This window comes from Schistocerca americana, chromosome 1, assembly GCF_021461395.2.
Source record: "Schistocerca americana isolate TAMUIC-IGC-003095 chromosome 1, iqSchAmer2.1, whole genome shotgun sequence".
Taxonomy (NCBI): Eukaryota; Metazoa; Arthropoda; class Insecta; order Orthoptera; family Acrididae; genus Schistocerca; species Schistocerca americana.
This window is the reverse complement of record NC_060119.1, coordinates 519,426,486-519,443,247: the sequence shown is the minus strand read 5'-3', so window position 1 is coordinate 519,443,247 and position 16,762 is coordinate 519,426,486. Positions and strand designations below refer to the sequence as shown.

General features: G+C 44.5%; 1 protein-coding gene across 1 annotated transcript in view; it reads left to right on the top strand.

Moving 5' to 3' along the window:
• The window catches only part of LOC124570251 (dynein axonemal intermediate chain 4), a 62,304-nt gene extending 46,790 nt beyond the window's left edge, over positions 1–15,514 (top strand). The window contains exon 5 of the mRNA XM_047131104.1: positions 15,095–15,514. Within this exon, the coding sequence (XP_046987060.1) occupies positions 15,095–15,514 (420 nt within the window). The remainder of the gene's footprint in view (positions 1–15,094) is intronic.
• Positions 15,515–16,762: the final 1,248 nt, after the last annotated feature.

The following is a 16,762-nucleotide window of genomic DNA, read 5'->3' as shown; positions in this document are numbered from 1 at the left end:
AGGGAGGTAGTGATGTTGGGCGGTGGTGTCTGCAGCGTAGTTGACGTTATAACTCGTCCCAAAGGTGTTCCACTGGGTTCGGGTTTGAACTGTGGGCAGGCCAGTCCATTTCAGGACTGCCTCATGACAGGGTGAAATATCATGATGATGCAGTCATTGTCTCCGAACTGTTATTCCACTGTTGGCAGTACTCGATGCTGTAAAATGTGTTCGTAGGCTTCCTTATTCAGCGTTTCTTGAGAGTAAAATGTGGACTAAACTCCAACCACGAAAGCACCCCCATATCGTAACACTACCTCCTCTGGACCTCGTTGTTGGCACTACACGTTATGGAAGGTAACGTTCCGCAGGTATTCGCCAAACTCAGGTTCTTCAACACTCGTTTCCAGTTATCCATTGTCCAGTGGTGTCGCTCTTTACTCTACCTCAAGTGTTGCATTGTAGTGACTACAGAAATGCGTGGCTCTGAAGAGCTGCTCGACCATTGGACTCTATTGTTATTAATTCCCTATCCACAGCCATTGTGCTAGCTGGACTGCCGATAGCACTTGGGAACTTACGAGTGATTCCTTTTGCTGATTTCATGCAACTTTTTGCAGCCGCTCTCCGCTTTCCACGACGGTCCCCGGTATATGAGGTCTGCGTGGCCTTAGTTTAGCTGCGCCATTCCTTCGCTTTTCCACTGTGACAAATACTTTTGAAACACATTATATTTATTGAATTTTCCAACATCGAACAAACATTTCTATAAAAAATAATACTAAAAACCCCATTAACACTTTCTTTATTACAAGACTTCGAATCACAAAAACATCCCCAGTAAATGCTACTTACAGATGGGCTCACACACAGTTATAATATAGCGATGCCAATGGATTCGGACACAATTACAATAAAACAAAATACAAAAGACATACCACACATTTGTAATAAAACACACTAATCTCTTAATTACAATTTAAAATCAGTTGTAATTTAGTGACTTAGTCATCAGGCTATAAGCAACATCACCAATCTTAGAGAAAACACCCCTTTCTACCACGAAATATTCTGACCGAACAGTATATTGCACTACAGTCAAACAACGAACAACGTGATCTAATGCATGTCCATCAACTAGTTCAAACAATGACCAAATTATATCTTGTCTATATAATACAATTCAGCACCATTCTACTGTTCAAAAGGGTCACTCCCGATAAATCTCAGCCAGCTACAACCCAGTTAATGTGGCTTACCGTATTTTACGGACCGTAAGAGCCACCTTAATTTTTGAGCAGTTTTTTTTAAAAAAATAACATTTTATTATTAGATTCCAAAGCCAGACTAAAAAAATCTTAGTTTATAAAACCGAGCTGACCTTCACAATCCCTAAAAATCGTCATCTGAGCTTTCTTCGTCTTCTTCTTCCTCTTCATCGTTATCGTTGTCCTTTTATGTATAAAATGGTCCTCACTGCCATCGAGAGCGTGACTTATGCCGCACTTCTCGAAAGATTTAACAATAATGTCTTCTCTCACTCTAGAGGAGAACTGCTTCATCCACTGACACACTTGATTGATTGTTGGTCGTTTTAAAGCTCCCTTCGGCGTGAATTCATGTTGGGTTTAATCCATCATCCATTTGTTCCATTCCTCTCTTATATACATTTTAAATAGTTTATTTATCGAGACATAAAGAGATTGGAATTGTGACGTAAACCCTCCTGGAATAACAGCAAGCTCTGTATTTCCGCCGGCCGGAGTGGCCGAGCGGTTCTAGGCGCTACAGTCTGGAATCGCGCGACCGCTACGGTCGCAGGTTCGAATCCTGCCTCGTGCATGGATGTGTGTGATGTCCTTAGGTTAGTTAGGTTTAAATAGTTCTAAGTTCTAGGTGACTGATGACCTAAGAAGTTAAGTCCCATAGTGCTCAGAGCCATTTGAACCATTTTTCTCTCTCTCAGAATTTTACAAATGATTACTAAACTGATCTGGCACAAGACGAGAACTCTTCAATAAAGCACTCTTCCTTCTCTCCCACACTGTTAACCATAATTTGATACCAGCCTGGTTCATCCAACACTTGTCGTGCACATGAGCAACAACACCTGATGGTATTTCAGAAGGTTTTGGCATTGTTTTGCGATTGAAAATTATCATTGGATTAGTATAGTACCGTCAGCACAACATGAAAGGACAGTAGCGCAGCGCATTTTTCCATGTCCACTTGTTTTTATAGTTACAGTTTTAGCACCTTTCATGGCAACAGTTCTCTTACTCGTCACATCAAATGTCAGCTAAGTTACGTCCAAATTCGCTATTTGGCTTAGTTCCACAATGGTTTTCTTTCAATGTTGAATAATAAGGCGGTGGAAAGGTAATATTTTCTCTTCGCACTCTTGTGGTGTTTTGTGAGGCATTTTAGTTTTGGTTCGCTCTGTTAAGTTCCACTCTAGCGCTAGCTTTCGAGCGAGTATCTGAATCATTTTTATATTAATTGCCATGCCATTTTGACGGTGTCCTTGAATCTATTTCAATACATCATCTTCTAGTTTCGGTCATTTTGTATTCAGTCCTCTGGGCATTTATTCTTCCTCTTTTTCTTTCAGTTCTTCTTCACTAGCTCGCCAATTGCGAATGGTTTTTTTTTTCTGTTGGCGGAGGGCCGAAATGCCGCTCAGCAGCTCTGTTTCCCTGTTCTTCTGAAAAAAGAAAATAAAAAAAATAAAAAAATGGTTCAAATGGCTCTGAGCACTGTGGGACTTCACATCTGCGGTCATCAGTCCCCTAGACCTTAGAATTACTTAAACCTAACTAACCTGAGGACATCACACACATCCATGACTGAGGCAGGATTCGAACCTGTGACAGTAGCGTCGCACGGTTCCAGACTGAAGCGCCTAGAACCACTCGGTCACAACGGCCGGCTGTTCTTCTGAATATGCTGTTACTTTCAAATTATAGCCCGATCATATGAATTCCTTTTATTTTTTTCAATTACGAAACTAACTACTAACAAAAATATTGTACTGTTACAGATAACACAAATCACTTTCAATTGAGCTGCACCGGCACCGTAGACTGCAATGAGACATCATAGGCTAGACCGTGTTTTGCATTTGTGATGGCGGGGCGGGAGGTAGACGGTGTCAGCAAGCGTGTTAATCCACGTAACTCATGTTCGTCGCATCGGTGCACTGCTGCTGTCAGTTGAATCCAAAGCTGCCAGATGGATGAAGATAGTAACTGTTCCTAAAGAACAGATACTAATGATGACCGTGCAGCTTCTCTAGAAAGAAATGATAATTAATCGAAACCCTCAGCTGCCAACAGGTGTTGCTGATATACTTCAATATGGACAGCTGAAAATGTGTACCCCGACCGGCACTCGAACCCGGGATCTCCTGCTCACATGGCAGACACTCTATCCATCTGAGCTACCGAGGGCACAGAGGAAAGCGCGACTGCAGGGACTTATCCCTTGCACGCTTCCCGTGAGACCCACATTCCCAATTGTCCACAACCTACATTCGTAATGTTCCTAATAGATATTTGCCCTTTCACTCATTACTCGCGCCAACTAAGGTGACGATTCTCGTAAGAGTTCGGGCAAAGTGTGCGCATTCGCACAGAAGAAGGTCAATGGCCGGGTAGCCTTTAACTATAGGAAGATAGTAACTGTTCCCAAAGAACAGAAACCAATCATGACCGTGCAGCTTCTCTAGAAAGAAATGATAATTAATCGAAACCCTCAGCTGCCAATAGTTGTTGTTGATACACCTCAATGGGGAACACTTGTATTGTGTATTGTATGTTAACCGGGGACCTAGAAACGACGGAGAGGCTCCGTCCCCGCTGCAACAGCAGTGGTCCACAACCCCACGACGACTACCGCAGTCCACTTCACCCCTCCGCCGCCCCACACCGAACCCAGGGTTATATGGGGAACACTTACTATCTTCATATAGTTAAAGGCAACCCGGTCATTGACCTTCTTCTGTGCGAATGCGCTCACTTTGCCCGAACTCTTAGGGGAATCGTCACCTTGTTGACGCGAGTAATGGAGTGAAAGGGCAAATATCTATTAGGAACATTATGAATGTAGGTTGTGGTCTGTTGGGAATGTGGGTCTCACGGGAAGCGTGCAAGGGATAAGTCCCTGCAGTCGCGCTATCCTCTGTGCCCTCGGTAGTTCAGATGGATAGAGCGTCTGCCATGTAAGCAGGAGATCGCGGGTTCGAGTGCCAGTCGGGGCACACATTTTCAGCTGTCCCCATTGAGGTATATCAACAACACCAGTTGGCAACTGAGGGTTTCGATTAATTATCATTTCTGCCAGACAGAGATAGGTTTCACTCGGTGTCGAATGTATGGTCATTTTTAACACTAGCGGGAATTTTAAATCAAACACTGGACTCTTTACATTAAATTCGAATATAAGACGCACCTAAATTTTGGAGACAATTTTCGAAGAAAATAGTGCGTCTTACAGCCCGTAAAATACGGTACACAAAGATACTATCGACCCCTATTCAGATGTAATAAACCGCCACAGCATCCGCATGAAAACATTAGTCAACCCATGCAGCGGCGCCCTACAATTTGGAAGTCTTGTATGCAAGCGTTCCCCAGTATTGGCCACAACCGGTATACGAAATAACATTAATGTCTGATGGTAACTGCCACTGTCATCGACACGGACCAAGTAACAGCTCAGCATTGGTACGGTGAGCAGCGTCCTGCATGGGAAGCGAGTTGAGTTCTTGGTTGTTCCAAGCCGAAGGCTGGATGTAAGAGCTCCAGAAATGTACCCGATAAGCCGCAGCTGCAACTAGGCGGCACCACAGTCGCGTCACTCACAGTGCCGCGCTGCAGCGAGAGGCACGCGCGGGAATTCAAACCAGCGCAACTTGTGATGACTTGCGGGCCGCACAGAATCAGTTGTGAGTCGCACAATGAAGGCGCGTAGGGTGTTAGAAAGAATGAGGGACATAACCGACACATTTGTGTAGTCAATGCTAAGCGACGTTTCCGGTGGTGGACTGTGGATCACTGGACACGAGCGATTTGGAGCAATGGCAATCCGATGGAGTGGTATGGGTTTGAGGAATGTCTGGAGAACTTTACCTCTGATCATGTGTAGTGGCAACAGTGAAGTACAGTACGGTATGAGGACGTATTTTGTTGCAGTGGTCTGGTCCCGTTATTGCGCTCAAAGAAACTCTAAATGTGGATGGATATGAGAAGATTTTACAGCATTGTGTGGTGCGTGCAGTAGAGGAAGGATTCGGACAAATCACCCTGTTATAAAACAGCATGTTTGAGGCAACGATTGGTTGGTTGGTTTGTCGAATGGAACCAAACACCGTGGTCATCGGCCCCATACGATTGAGGGAAGAATGAGGAAGGGAGGCGGCCGTGCCCTTTCAAAGGGACCGTCCCGGCATTTGGCTGAAGTGATTTACGGAAATCACGCGAGGCAATGGTTTGTGGACAACATGCCTGAAAGGAATAATCTATCGAGAGTCCCGATCTGAAGGAATTGGATCATTTTTGGGGTGAGTCGACTTCGCTCGAGACTCCATCGTCCAACTTCGCTATAGTCTATACAAAATTACTTTAGGATTGATAGCTACGACGGAAGTAGTAGAGGGCGTATAGCACTAGCCTGCCGTGAAACAAGCTAATGTTACCCTCTGAGAGGATTTAGAAATTTTGACCGTGCGTGTGTCTAATGGATCAAGGTATCGGACTATAATTTTGAATATGGTGAAATTAACAGAAAAACTAAACAGACTTTAACCTTGGGGGTTAACAAAAATGGTAAAATTAATATGTAAATGAAAAAAATGAACAATTCCCAGCCAATTGGGCACATTAATTTGGAAATATATGTTTAAGAAAATTGAATTTGGTTATTGAAGTTACTTTCATTAATATTTCCCTTTGAAAAGCAGACAGGATTCAAACTGAATCAGGGCACTCTGAGCTGTGTGTAGCAGCCGTTACCAATAATGCACACACCAGTCATCATAGAAAGCACATTTCCACCAACCTCATACTAATAATAGCTACACTCAAGATCATTACTTAAACCAATACTGAAATATTACTGATGAAATGCAGAACTTAATATGGACATGAGGGGCTTCTATCGTAACTGACATCTAAAAACACAAATAAAGGTAAATAAAATCATACTTACACTATTTACACTCCATACATACAGGATGTTACAAAAGGTACGGCCAAACTTTCAGGAAACATTCCTCACACACAAGGAAAGAAAATATGTTATGTGGACTTGTGCCCGGAAACGCTTACTTTCCATGTTAGAGCTCATTTTATTACTTCTCTTCAAATCACACTAATCATGGAATGGAAACACACAGCAACAGAACGTACCAGCGTGACTTCAAACACTTTGTTACTGGAAATCCCCCGTTAGCGAGGATACATGCATCCACCCTCCGTCGCATGGAATCCCTGATGCGGTAATGCAGCGCAGCCCTGGAGAATGGTGTATTTTATCATAGCCGTCCACAATACGAGCACGAAGAGTCTCTACATTTGGTACCGGGGTTGCGTAGACAAGAGCTTTCAAATGCCCCCATAAATGAAAGTCAAGAGGGTTGAGGTCAGGAGAGCGCGGAGGCCATGGAATTGGTCCGCCTCTACCAATCCATCGGTCACCGAATCTGTTGTTGAGAAGCGTACGAACACTTTGACTGAAATGTGCAGGAGCTCCATCGTGCATGAACCACATGTTTTGTAGTACTTGTAAAGGCACATGTTCTAGCAGCACAGGTAGAGTATCCCGTATGAAACCATGATAACGTGCTCCATTGGGCGTAGGTGGAAGAACATGGGACCCAATCAAGACATCACCAACAGTGCCTGCCCAAACGTTCACAGAAAATCTGTGTTGATGAGGTGATTGCACAATTGCGTACGGATTCTCGTCAGCCCACACATGTTGATTGTGAAAATTTACAATTTGATCACGTTGGAATGGAGCCTCATCCGTAAAGAGAACATTTGCACTTAATGAGGATTGACACATTGTTGGATGAACCATTCGCAGAAGTGTACCCGTGGAGGCCAATCAGCTGCTGATAGTGCCTGCACACGCTGTACATGGTACGGAAACAACTGGTTCTCCCGTAGCACTCTCCATACAGTGACGAGGTCAACGTTACCTTGTACAGCAGCAACTTCTCTGACGCTGACATTAGGGTTATCGTCAACTGCACGAAGAATTGCCTCGTCCATTGCAGGTTCCTATTCGCTCTAGGTCTTCCCACGCCGATCAATTGCTTCGAACGTCTTCCTGTCGGGACACCTTCGTTCTGGAAATCTGTCTCGATACAAACGTACCGCGCCACGGCTATTGCCCCGTGCTAATCCATACATCAAATGGGCGTCTGCCAACTCCGCATTTGTAAACATTGCACTGACTGCAAAACCACGTTCGTGATGAACACTAACCTGTTGATCTACGTACTGATGTGCTTAATGTAGTACTGTAGAGCAATGAGTCGCATGTCAACACAAGCACCGAAGTCGACATTACCTTCCTTCAATTGGGCTAACTGGCGGTGAATCGAGGAAGTACAGTACATACTGACGAAACTAAAATGAGCTCTAACATGGAAATTAAGCGTTCCGGACACATGTCTACATAACGTATTTTCTTTATTTGTGTGTGAGGAATGTTTCCTGAAAGTTTGGCCGTACCTTTTTGTAACACCCTGTATATCAGATTTCCTTAGTAGCAATAACAGTCCAATTTTCTTTCTAATATTTGAAGAATATGATGGGGACCCATAAACTAGCATAGTGTCACTAGTCAAACTCTATGATTATTTCAGTAGAAAAGACTAATTCAAACAATTAAAAAAACGTAGTTCATATTATAGGAAACAGCGATCTATAATTATTATAAATAAACGGGAAGCAGTCTTGATGGCATAAATTTTTTTTAATGTGGTGACCGGTTTCGATCTTATTATAAGATCATCTTCAGACCATAGGTGTCTGCCGGAGGCGGTGGCGCACGGCAACCCTCTTGCTGGTGGCTGGTGGTGTACTGCAACGTCTGGCAGACTGCTGTCCTGTGTGATCGTTGCAGTCTGTGATTTTATTTTGTTGTCGTTTCTGCTGTTGCAGGAGTTCTTATTTTGTTTGTTGTTCTTGTAACCTGTTGTGTGAAGCTGAAAAATATCGGAAAGAAGTTCGGGGAAAGTTATGAGTGGAAAAGACCTCGTCCTTGTCTTGGTCAGGGGATTGCCGTACGAGGTCAGTCGAGAAAAATGCTTTGCGCATTACGCGCCTACTTTGAGACTGAGAAACTTAATGGCTGCCTTCTACTCTCCGTTAACAATGTAATGGATAGAATGCAGCTCTGAACATAAACAAAAACGCTATTATGTGGATGGGCAAGGAAACGTTCGACAAATAAAAGGAAGCTGGAAAAATACCGAAGTTTGCAAGTCTTGGGGGGAAAACATTTTATCGGTAAGCGGATTACCAATGTAGGTTCACCTGCTGATGACGAGGTTCGTCATTATGTTTGAAATTATTGTCACAGAGAGAAAAGTCCGACACTCAGCAAATATTGGTTTTTATTAAAGACTCGGATTTTTTTCAAGGTAGTCGCATACGGTTTATGTCATTAGATTTACAATAGTTACAGTAAGAACGATACTTCAGGTATCTGTCATAGCGACGAAAATTATGTCATTGGACTTTTTCGATTTTCACTGTAGAAATGAAGTAATGGCGGATTCAACTGCTTGTTTGAAGTGCGCAATTTGCAATGGTTAAATAGTTTCATTTTAAAATAAAATTTTCGTAAGTTTCGACATTTTAATGAAAAGAGCTTCTCAGCAACAAACTCCAAATGAAGTTCATGTTAGAAATTCAGTCTATACGATACAAAATAAATATTACTGTTTACAATTTAATGGCTGCAATACCGAAGTAACGTTTTCTTGTATTGCTTTAGCTATGCCTCCAAATACTGGTTGGCCTAAGAAAGACACGTTTTCTCATTGCGATACACATGCATAAATGTTATATTTTGTTATGTCGTAAATAAGTAGATGGATCAGAAAAATTCATGACAGGTTAATTATAAACGTAGCGATCCGCTTCTCGTAACAAAACCATACGGGTGAGGCTTAGTACTTGACGCGCTAGCAGACCATAGTGCGTCATATTTAACTGAAAGTATCTCGTATTAGAAAAGCCTGACAGAGTTTCGGTTTGGAGCAGATGAAAATTTGATGTCTTCTTAAGATTTCATTCGGTTAATGTGTTCACCTAAATTTAATAACGAAAAAGTTTCGCGTTCTTCGAAAATTCGATAACGTCGTCAGAAAATTCGTTGTCGTGAATTCTCCGTGAGTCGCCTTAATAATTTGTTGCCGCTAAAAAAAAAAAAAAAAAAAAAAAAAAAAAAAAAAAAAAAAAAAAAAAATTAAAGCGTGGTGTAGCTCTTGCGGAACACATTGATAGAAGTTCCATATTTCTAGTGAGCAGTTCGCGAATTTGAGCTGCGCCTCCGTATGCTCCTGCCGGACCGTCAATACGGTCCGCGTGGGATACGGTGGCCGCTGTGCAGCGTCCCATTTTCGTTCGAATCGCTGAACATCCGTTGCCCGCTTTCGGACAGTTGTAGATGCGCAGTGATTACAGAAACGAGGCGGCCCCCCTGCAGTCTTTCTGAAATGATTTTACAGAAACTATTCGGTAAATAAATTCGTTTTTGCGTTCCTTATATCTTTACATTTCATCATGATGTGCCCATCATTTTGCTAATGGTCACAAAGTAAGAATAGAAGAGTAGAGGAAGAATTCAGAGATGATGTTATTTGTGCCAGCGTGACAAAGTATCCTGTCATAAAATAGCATCTATGAGGCAACGGTTTGTGGAGAATAAAATTCCTGAAATGGACTGGCTTGTCGAGAGCACCGACGTGAAGCCACTCGAACACCTTTGGGTTGAATTATGATGAACGGCTGCTCGAGGCAGGCACCGTACTACAGACACTGGTCAGTGGGGACAGTATTATGACGTGTGAGCCATTCACCTGGGCTTCCTTGGGACCTGCGGTAGTAAAAGAAGTGCTTGATGTCTTTGCCAATGATGGTAGGGTCTTGCTCCACGGACATTATGACTCCTAATTGAAAATGTCCCTAGCACAGTTCAAGCAATCATGAAGGTGAAGAGTGGACACACCTCGTATTAATCTCCGCTGATAGATGTCCAGATGCTTTCGATCAGATAGTGTAGTTTCCATTGCATAATGCTGCAGTTGCGCCCTGGGTTTCGGTAACGGCTGGTTGCTGGCCGAGTGCTCATACCAATGTAGGATCCTCACGAAATACCACGGGCAGTAGTTGCACAGATGACAGGATACGCGTGGGGAGAGTGGTTGTGGTGCGGGCAGGCGCTGTAGGGGAAACGCCGAGCGCTGGGAGGGGAACTGCTGTTCTCAACCGAAGCCTGTACTCATTTGCTTTGTAAATATTAAGTGGTACCCCTAGAAGCCCACATTTGCATGGTTAGCATCCAAAAAGATTTGTCACCTCTGCTTCGGTTAATATCCAAAAAGAATTCCTCCGAAAATGCGGCGATTTATTTTCCCTTAGCGTGTTAACCATTTGTAACTTTCAGAAAAGTGTCACGAGGGGCTAATTTTGAGTAAAACCAACACATTCCTCTTCTCGCCATATTAAAATTTGCTTCTTTTGGGAAAACACAGCGGAGTTTACATAGTCTCACCTCAATAACATTTTGTGCAGACGCAGCTGCGAGAAGGTTCTGAAACAGTGGTTTATTAAGAGAAAAACTGAGGAAAAGTAAGGTCAGTGTCTTATGAAAAAGCTCATCCTCAGTGCAAAATAAACGTTTAATTTATTCAGTCGTATTGTTCCAAAACGCATAGCACTTCTCGTTTCACCAGCTACCGATGGCCAGTAACAATTACATTCTTTCATCGAAAAACTGTGTAGTTAGTCGAATAGCACGGAAGACAACGAAGTTTTGCATAACAACGATACAGCAAAATGCTCTCGTCTCTGTGTGCTATCATTTGCAGAAATGTCATTTCGACATCTCTAACTGTATGCGTATTTCGCTGATGACCGCGCAGTTGAGCGCCCGACAAACCAAACTTCTACCTATATGTGAAATATGAGGAATGTTACGGATGTTTCACTCTGGTTTTATTGCTAGCGCGGTGCGATCGCAAATGAGTGTGCTGCATCAGATCAATTTTCTCGAGATTGGTGACAGATAGAGACTTCCACCCACGTCTAAAGAAACATTCAGTATGTTAGCCAAATTTCATACGCAGCAACTTATTGTATAATGTGCATTAAGCCCAAAATTTTTTCATTGAAATCATTTTCGACTTTCGTAAAGTGTCTTACTTCCACGTAAATATTACAATAACTACGACCATTAACGAAGTGATGGGCACATCATCATGAAGCTGACATATAAAGCTACATGTGAAGGAAAAACGAAATGTATTTACCAAATAATTTCTGTAAAATTGTTTGAGATAGATTGTAGAACGCGCTCCTCGATTCTGTCATCGCCGACTTCCGCTTCCGAAAAAGCAAAAGAACTCGCCCCGCAGCTTGGACGAAAACTGGTGACACCACGCCGGCCACCGTATCCTGCTCGATGCAGTGGCAGTTACACTGTCCTGGTTGGCCGGCCGTTGTGGCTGAGTGGTTCTAGACGCTTCAGTGTGGGACCACGCGACCGCTACGGTCGCAGGTTCGAATCCTGTCTCGGGCATGGACGTGTGTGATGTCCTTAGGTTAGTTAGGTTTAAGTACATTATTGCCCATTAAAATTGCCACACCACGAAGATGAAGTGCTACAGACGCGAAATTTAACCGACAGGAAGAAGATGCTGTGGTATGCAAATGATTAGCTTTGCGAGGTGCCGGGGCTAGCAGTATATTTAACACTAAATTCTTCTCGAATCTTCATATGGAAATGATGCTCTAAGCCTCCCCTTTTCTAACTCCTACTTTTGCTGTTGCACATGGATTAAGAAGAAACGCGAACTGACTGTAATCGACTCTGCAAGTGGAGTAGAAAAGAGTTTGGCACCTGCAATAATTTAATTTGATAGACATTAATTAAATAAAGGAAAGTTTCAGTAACATAGTGAGAAATGAAAGGGTTGCTCTACCGATTAGCAGAATAAAAGTTCTGTCCAAAATAACAATTTGATTTATTATGACTAAACTCAAAATCATAAACAAAAACACATGAAACATTTACAATACATCAAATTGGATCAAATTGGATACTCAAATAAATGCTGTGAAGGTGAAGTTGTCCATAAACTAGATTGTGACATTTATGACGAAATGGTATGTGGAGCCAATTCCTTGCAACTCAAATCTTAAGAGAAACACCCAGCCAACTCAACATTAATTGCTGCTACGGTAGTGATAACTCAGACAGTGAACACCCAAGACAGAACAAAGTTAGAAAAGACGAACAGGCGCGCTCTGCTGAGCTCTGATTATCACAGTGCAAATTCCCTAGTGTGCCGGTGCTGCGGACATACATTACCAAGCTGTCTTCTTAACTGCAAGGACACGATCTGGCGTACCGGAAGCGATGGCTGGTTGCTTCGACGTCCCGTCGTGGTGATGATAATGTCGCGAGTATAGCCCAAAACAAATTGTCCTGGTCTGGTTGTTCCAGACTAAAGACTTCCTATCAATACAAATGCGCCTCTGAGGGAGACGAAGAGGGCTCGCCACACAATCACTGATGGTACAGTGATTGATTTTAACAAACGAAGTCACACAGTAACTCCGATACAGTCAACTTTAGCCAAAACTGCCCAAGACAGACAACATAGGCCGCTTGTACGCAGAACGCTCAATTGCCAACTGTACTTGGAAAGTTACGTTGAAGTCGAAACTTCAGCAACTTCGTTAAACAGTTACAATCAAATAAAAGTATATTAGACAGCCAACGGAAGGCAGGCTGTCCAGAACAGCGAGAGCTCAGTCTTGTAACCTACTCTGACAGAAAGGCGAGAACCGACTACCACAAGAGCACCCGTACAAACCGAACACAGAACATTCCCGCCCCCACGACAGTGGCCGTGGTTAAACGTTCCAATCAGCAACTCGAAAACTGGCGGAAAATTCCACTCTATTGCCGAAGCACTACCATTCCACCAATGGAGATTCTTGGCGCCAATTTCTGCGCCGATGTTGCTACGTCACAGAGCTATGCCCTGAGCAAGCCAATCACAGTTACGATTTTACAGAAAACGCGGGAATTCGCCCGCCAAGACTGCCTGGGTACACAAGTCATTCCCACGCCTCGCTGGTAGCCAGCCAGAAAGTGTTTTCGCTAAGTTTCTGCGAAGTAACGGAACCTCTAGCCCAGCCGCTCCTTCAGCCCCTGCGGGCGTGTCTTTGGCGCTATTATGACAATGTCGGCGTCTGGAAAGCATTCACTCGATTCCCTCACACACATCGGCTTAACCCTTTCAAGATCAGCAGAGTCAGCCTGTCGCCAGACCACCCGGGTGACGAGAGACGCTGCGTGGGAAGTCCGTGTGTGAAGGAATAGCAACTTTTCACCGCATGCAATTAGAGAGGAGAATCGAATTACTCAGAGTAAGATAGAAATATGAGCGGGGGCTCATGCCACCTCTCAGCTTTTCAGAGGATTCACGCAAGGTTGGCGTCGGTGGCGACACCTACAATGTGCGGACATGAGGAAAGTTTCCAACCGATTTCTCATACACAAACAGCAGTTGACCGACGTTGCCTGGTGAAACGTTGTTGTGATGCCTTGTGTAAGGAGGAGAAATGCGTACCATCACGTTTCCGACTTTGATAAAGGTCGGATTGTAGCCTATTGCGATTGCGGTTTATCGTATCGTGACATTTGCTGCTCGCTTTGGTCGAGATCCAATGACTGTAAGCAGAATATGGAATCGGTGGGTTCAGGAGGGTAATACGGAACGCCATGCTGGATCCCAACGGCGTTGTATCACTAGCAGTCGAGATGCGAGGCATGTTATCCGCACGGCTGTAATGGATTGTGCAGCCACGTCTCAATCCCCGAGTCAACAGATGGGGACGTTTGCAAGACAACAACCATCTGCATGAACAGTTTGATGGTGTTTGCAGCAACATTGACTGTCAGCTCCGAGACCATGGCTGCGGTTACCCTTGACGCTGCATCACAGACAGGAGCGCCTGCGATGGTGTACTTAATGACGAACCTGGGTGCACGAATGGCAAAACGTCATTTTTTCGGATGAATCCAGGTTCTGTTTACAGCATCATGATGGTCGCATCTGTGTTTGGCGACATCGTGGTGAATGCACATTGGAAGCGTGTATTCGTCATCGCCATGCTGGCATATCACCCGGCGCGATGGTATGGGGTGCCATTGGTTACACGTGTCGGTCACCTCTTGTTCGAATTGACGGCACTTTGAACAGTGGACGTCACATTTAAGATGTGTTATGACCCGTGTCTCTACGCGTCATTCGATCCCTGCGAAACCCTACATTTCAGCAGGATAATGCACGACAGCTTGTTGCATGTCCTGTACGGGCGTTTCTGGATACAGAAAATGTTGGACTGCTGCCCTGGTCAGCACATTCTCCAGACCTCTCACCAATTGAAAACGTCTGGCGAATGGTGGCCGAGCAACTGGCTTGTCACAATATGGCAGTCACTACTCTTGATTAACTGTGGTATCGTGTTGAAGCTGCATGGGCAGCTGTACCTGTACACGCCATCCAAGCTCTGTTTGACTCAATGCCCAGGCGTATCAAGGCCGTTATTACGGTCAGAGGTGGTTGTTCTGGGTACTGATTTCTCAGGATTTACGCACCCAAATTGCGTGAAAATGTAGTCACATGTCAGTTCTAGTATAATATATTTGTCCAATAATTACCCGTTTATCATCCGCATTTCTTCTTGGTGTAGCAATTTTAATGGCGAGTAGTGTAGTTCTAAGTTCTAGGGGACTGATGGCCTCAGATGGTAAGTGCAATAGCGCTCAGAGCCATTTTTGTGCTGGTTGTGGCCGGTGTCAGGTGCTGCTGACGGCGGGCGGGGACGGGTGCGTGCGCGTGTGGCGGCAGGGCGCGTGGCAGGCGCTGGCCACGCTGCGGCACGGCGCGCCGCTGCAGGCGGCCTGCTGGTCTCCGTCGCACGCCACGCTGCTGGCCGCCGCCGCCGCGCCCGCCCTCTTCCTGTGGGACCTGCGCCGCGCCGCGCCCAGCCCCGCCTCCGCCACGACTGCCGGCCTCTGCACGCAGCTGCTCTTCACGCCGACGGGCCGCGGGCTCGTCGCCGGCGACGCCGCGGGCCGCGTGCACGTGCTCGCCCTCGAGGACGCGCCCTTCCCGCCCTTCTTCCAGGCCGACGCCCTCGTGGACGCCCTGCGCGCCGCCGTCCTCACCAGGCCGCAGCTGGCGCGCCGACTGCGAGAACTCGGGCCCCCCTTCGGATGATCTCCGACCACTAGCATCGTGTCTATTGTGGCTGGAGTTTCTCGCGGACCTGTCACGACACCGCGATACAGGGTACGGCAGCACAGGAAAAACCGCGCATCGTAGTCTGAACGCACGTTGGGAGATGTTTTGTGCCAGCATTGCGCTGTGTTGTCTTGCGAAGCACTGGCTGATCTTATGAATCCTACCTTCCGAACGAGTCCTTCGATGTTCTTCATCCTTCTACGACTTGAAGCTCATCACCGGGCCATCACTTGCTTCAGGCTACGAAATAATCCTCCAAAAACTCGAAAAGATCCCCTTTGAAGATCTGAATGTTCCCGAGCGCTGTTATGTACAAACCGTTCCAAGAATTTTACACAGACAGCGGTAGCTAGATATGTGTCCATCAATCATCAAGTAACAAAGTCTCAGTGTCGCTTCGCTCCAGCATCAACTTTTTCGACTTTCATTTGCATTCTACATTTCTTATCAAATCAAAATGTTAAATAACAAACATTTGTAAGCTCCCACACCTAAGGCCGATCTTCCCTTCGTTCTACCGTCGCTGCCACAGTAGATAAACTCATTTAATTAACACATTCCGGGTCAGAAAGTAACCTTGTTCACATATGGTTTGCGGGACAGAGCAGATCAGGCTATAGTTGTGGAAAGGGGCCAAAATCAGTCAGTTGCATAATACATAAAAACTTCATTTTCCTAAAACACTTAATCACACATGCCATTAAAAGCATTCAAAAACAATACAGCTGAAGGCCCGAGCACGTTATTAAAATTGCCTTAAAATTGCTGAAGACCTTAGTTACAAAATTTTACATATAAACTCGGCTGAAGGCCACACACTGGAGATAGAAGAACTGAGGGCTTAAGGCCTGGATAAGAGAATTTCAGATAGACAAGAAAATTTTAAAGGGTTTTAAACAAGTGACTTTTCAAATTTTACTTTACGACAGCTGAAGGCCTTATCTTAAAATATTTCATGTAAAGTTCAGCTGAAGGCCACATACTGAACGTAGAACAACTCAAGGCTTACGGCCTAGATAATAATAAGGATTTCCAGTGGACAAAATCCCCCTTTTTTTTTAAATTAGTTTAAGTAAGATCTTCAAAGTTTTAATTTCAGACAGCTGAAGGCCTTATCTTAACATTAAAACAAACTAAACTAATAGACGGCTGAAGGCCTCGCACAGTACTTCACACTAAAAGAAAATCACAATCTAAAACAACAGAACAGTGGTGCTCACAAGT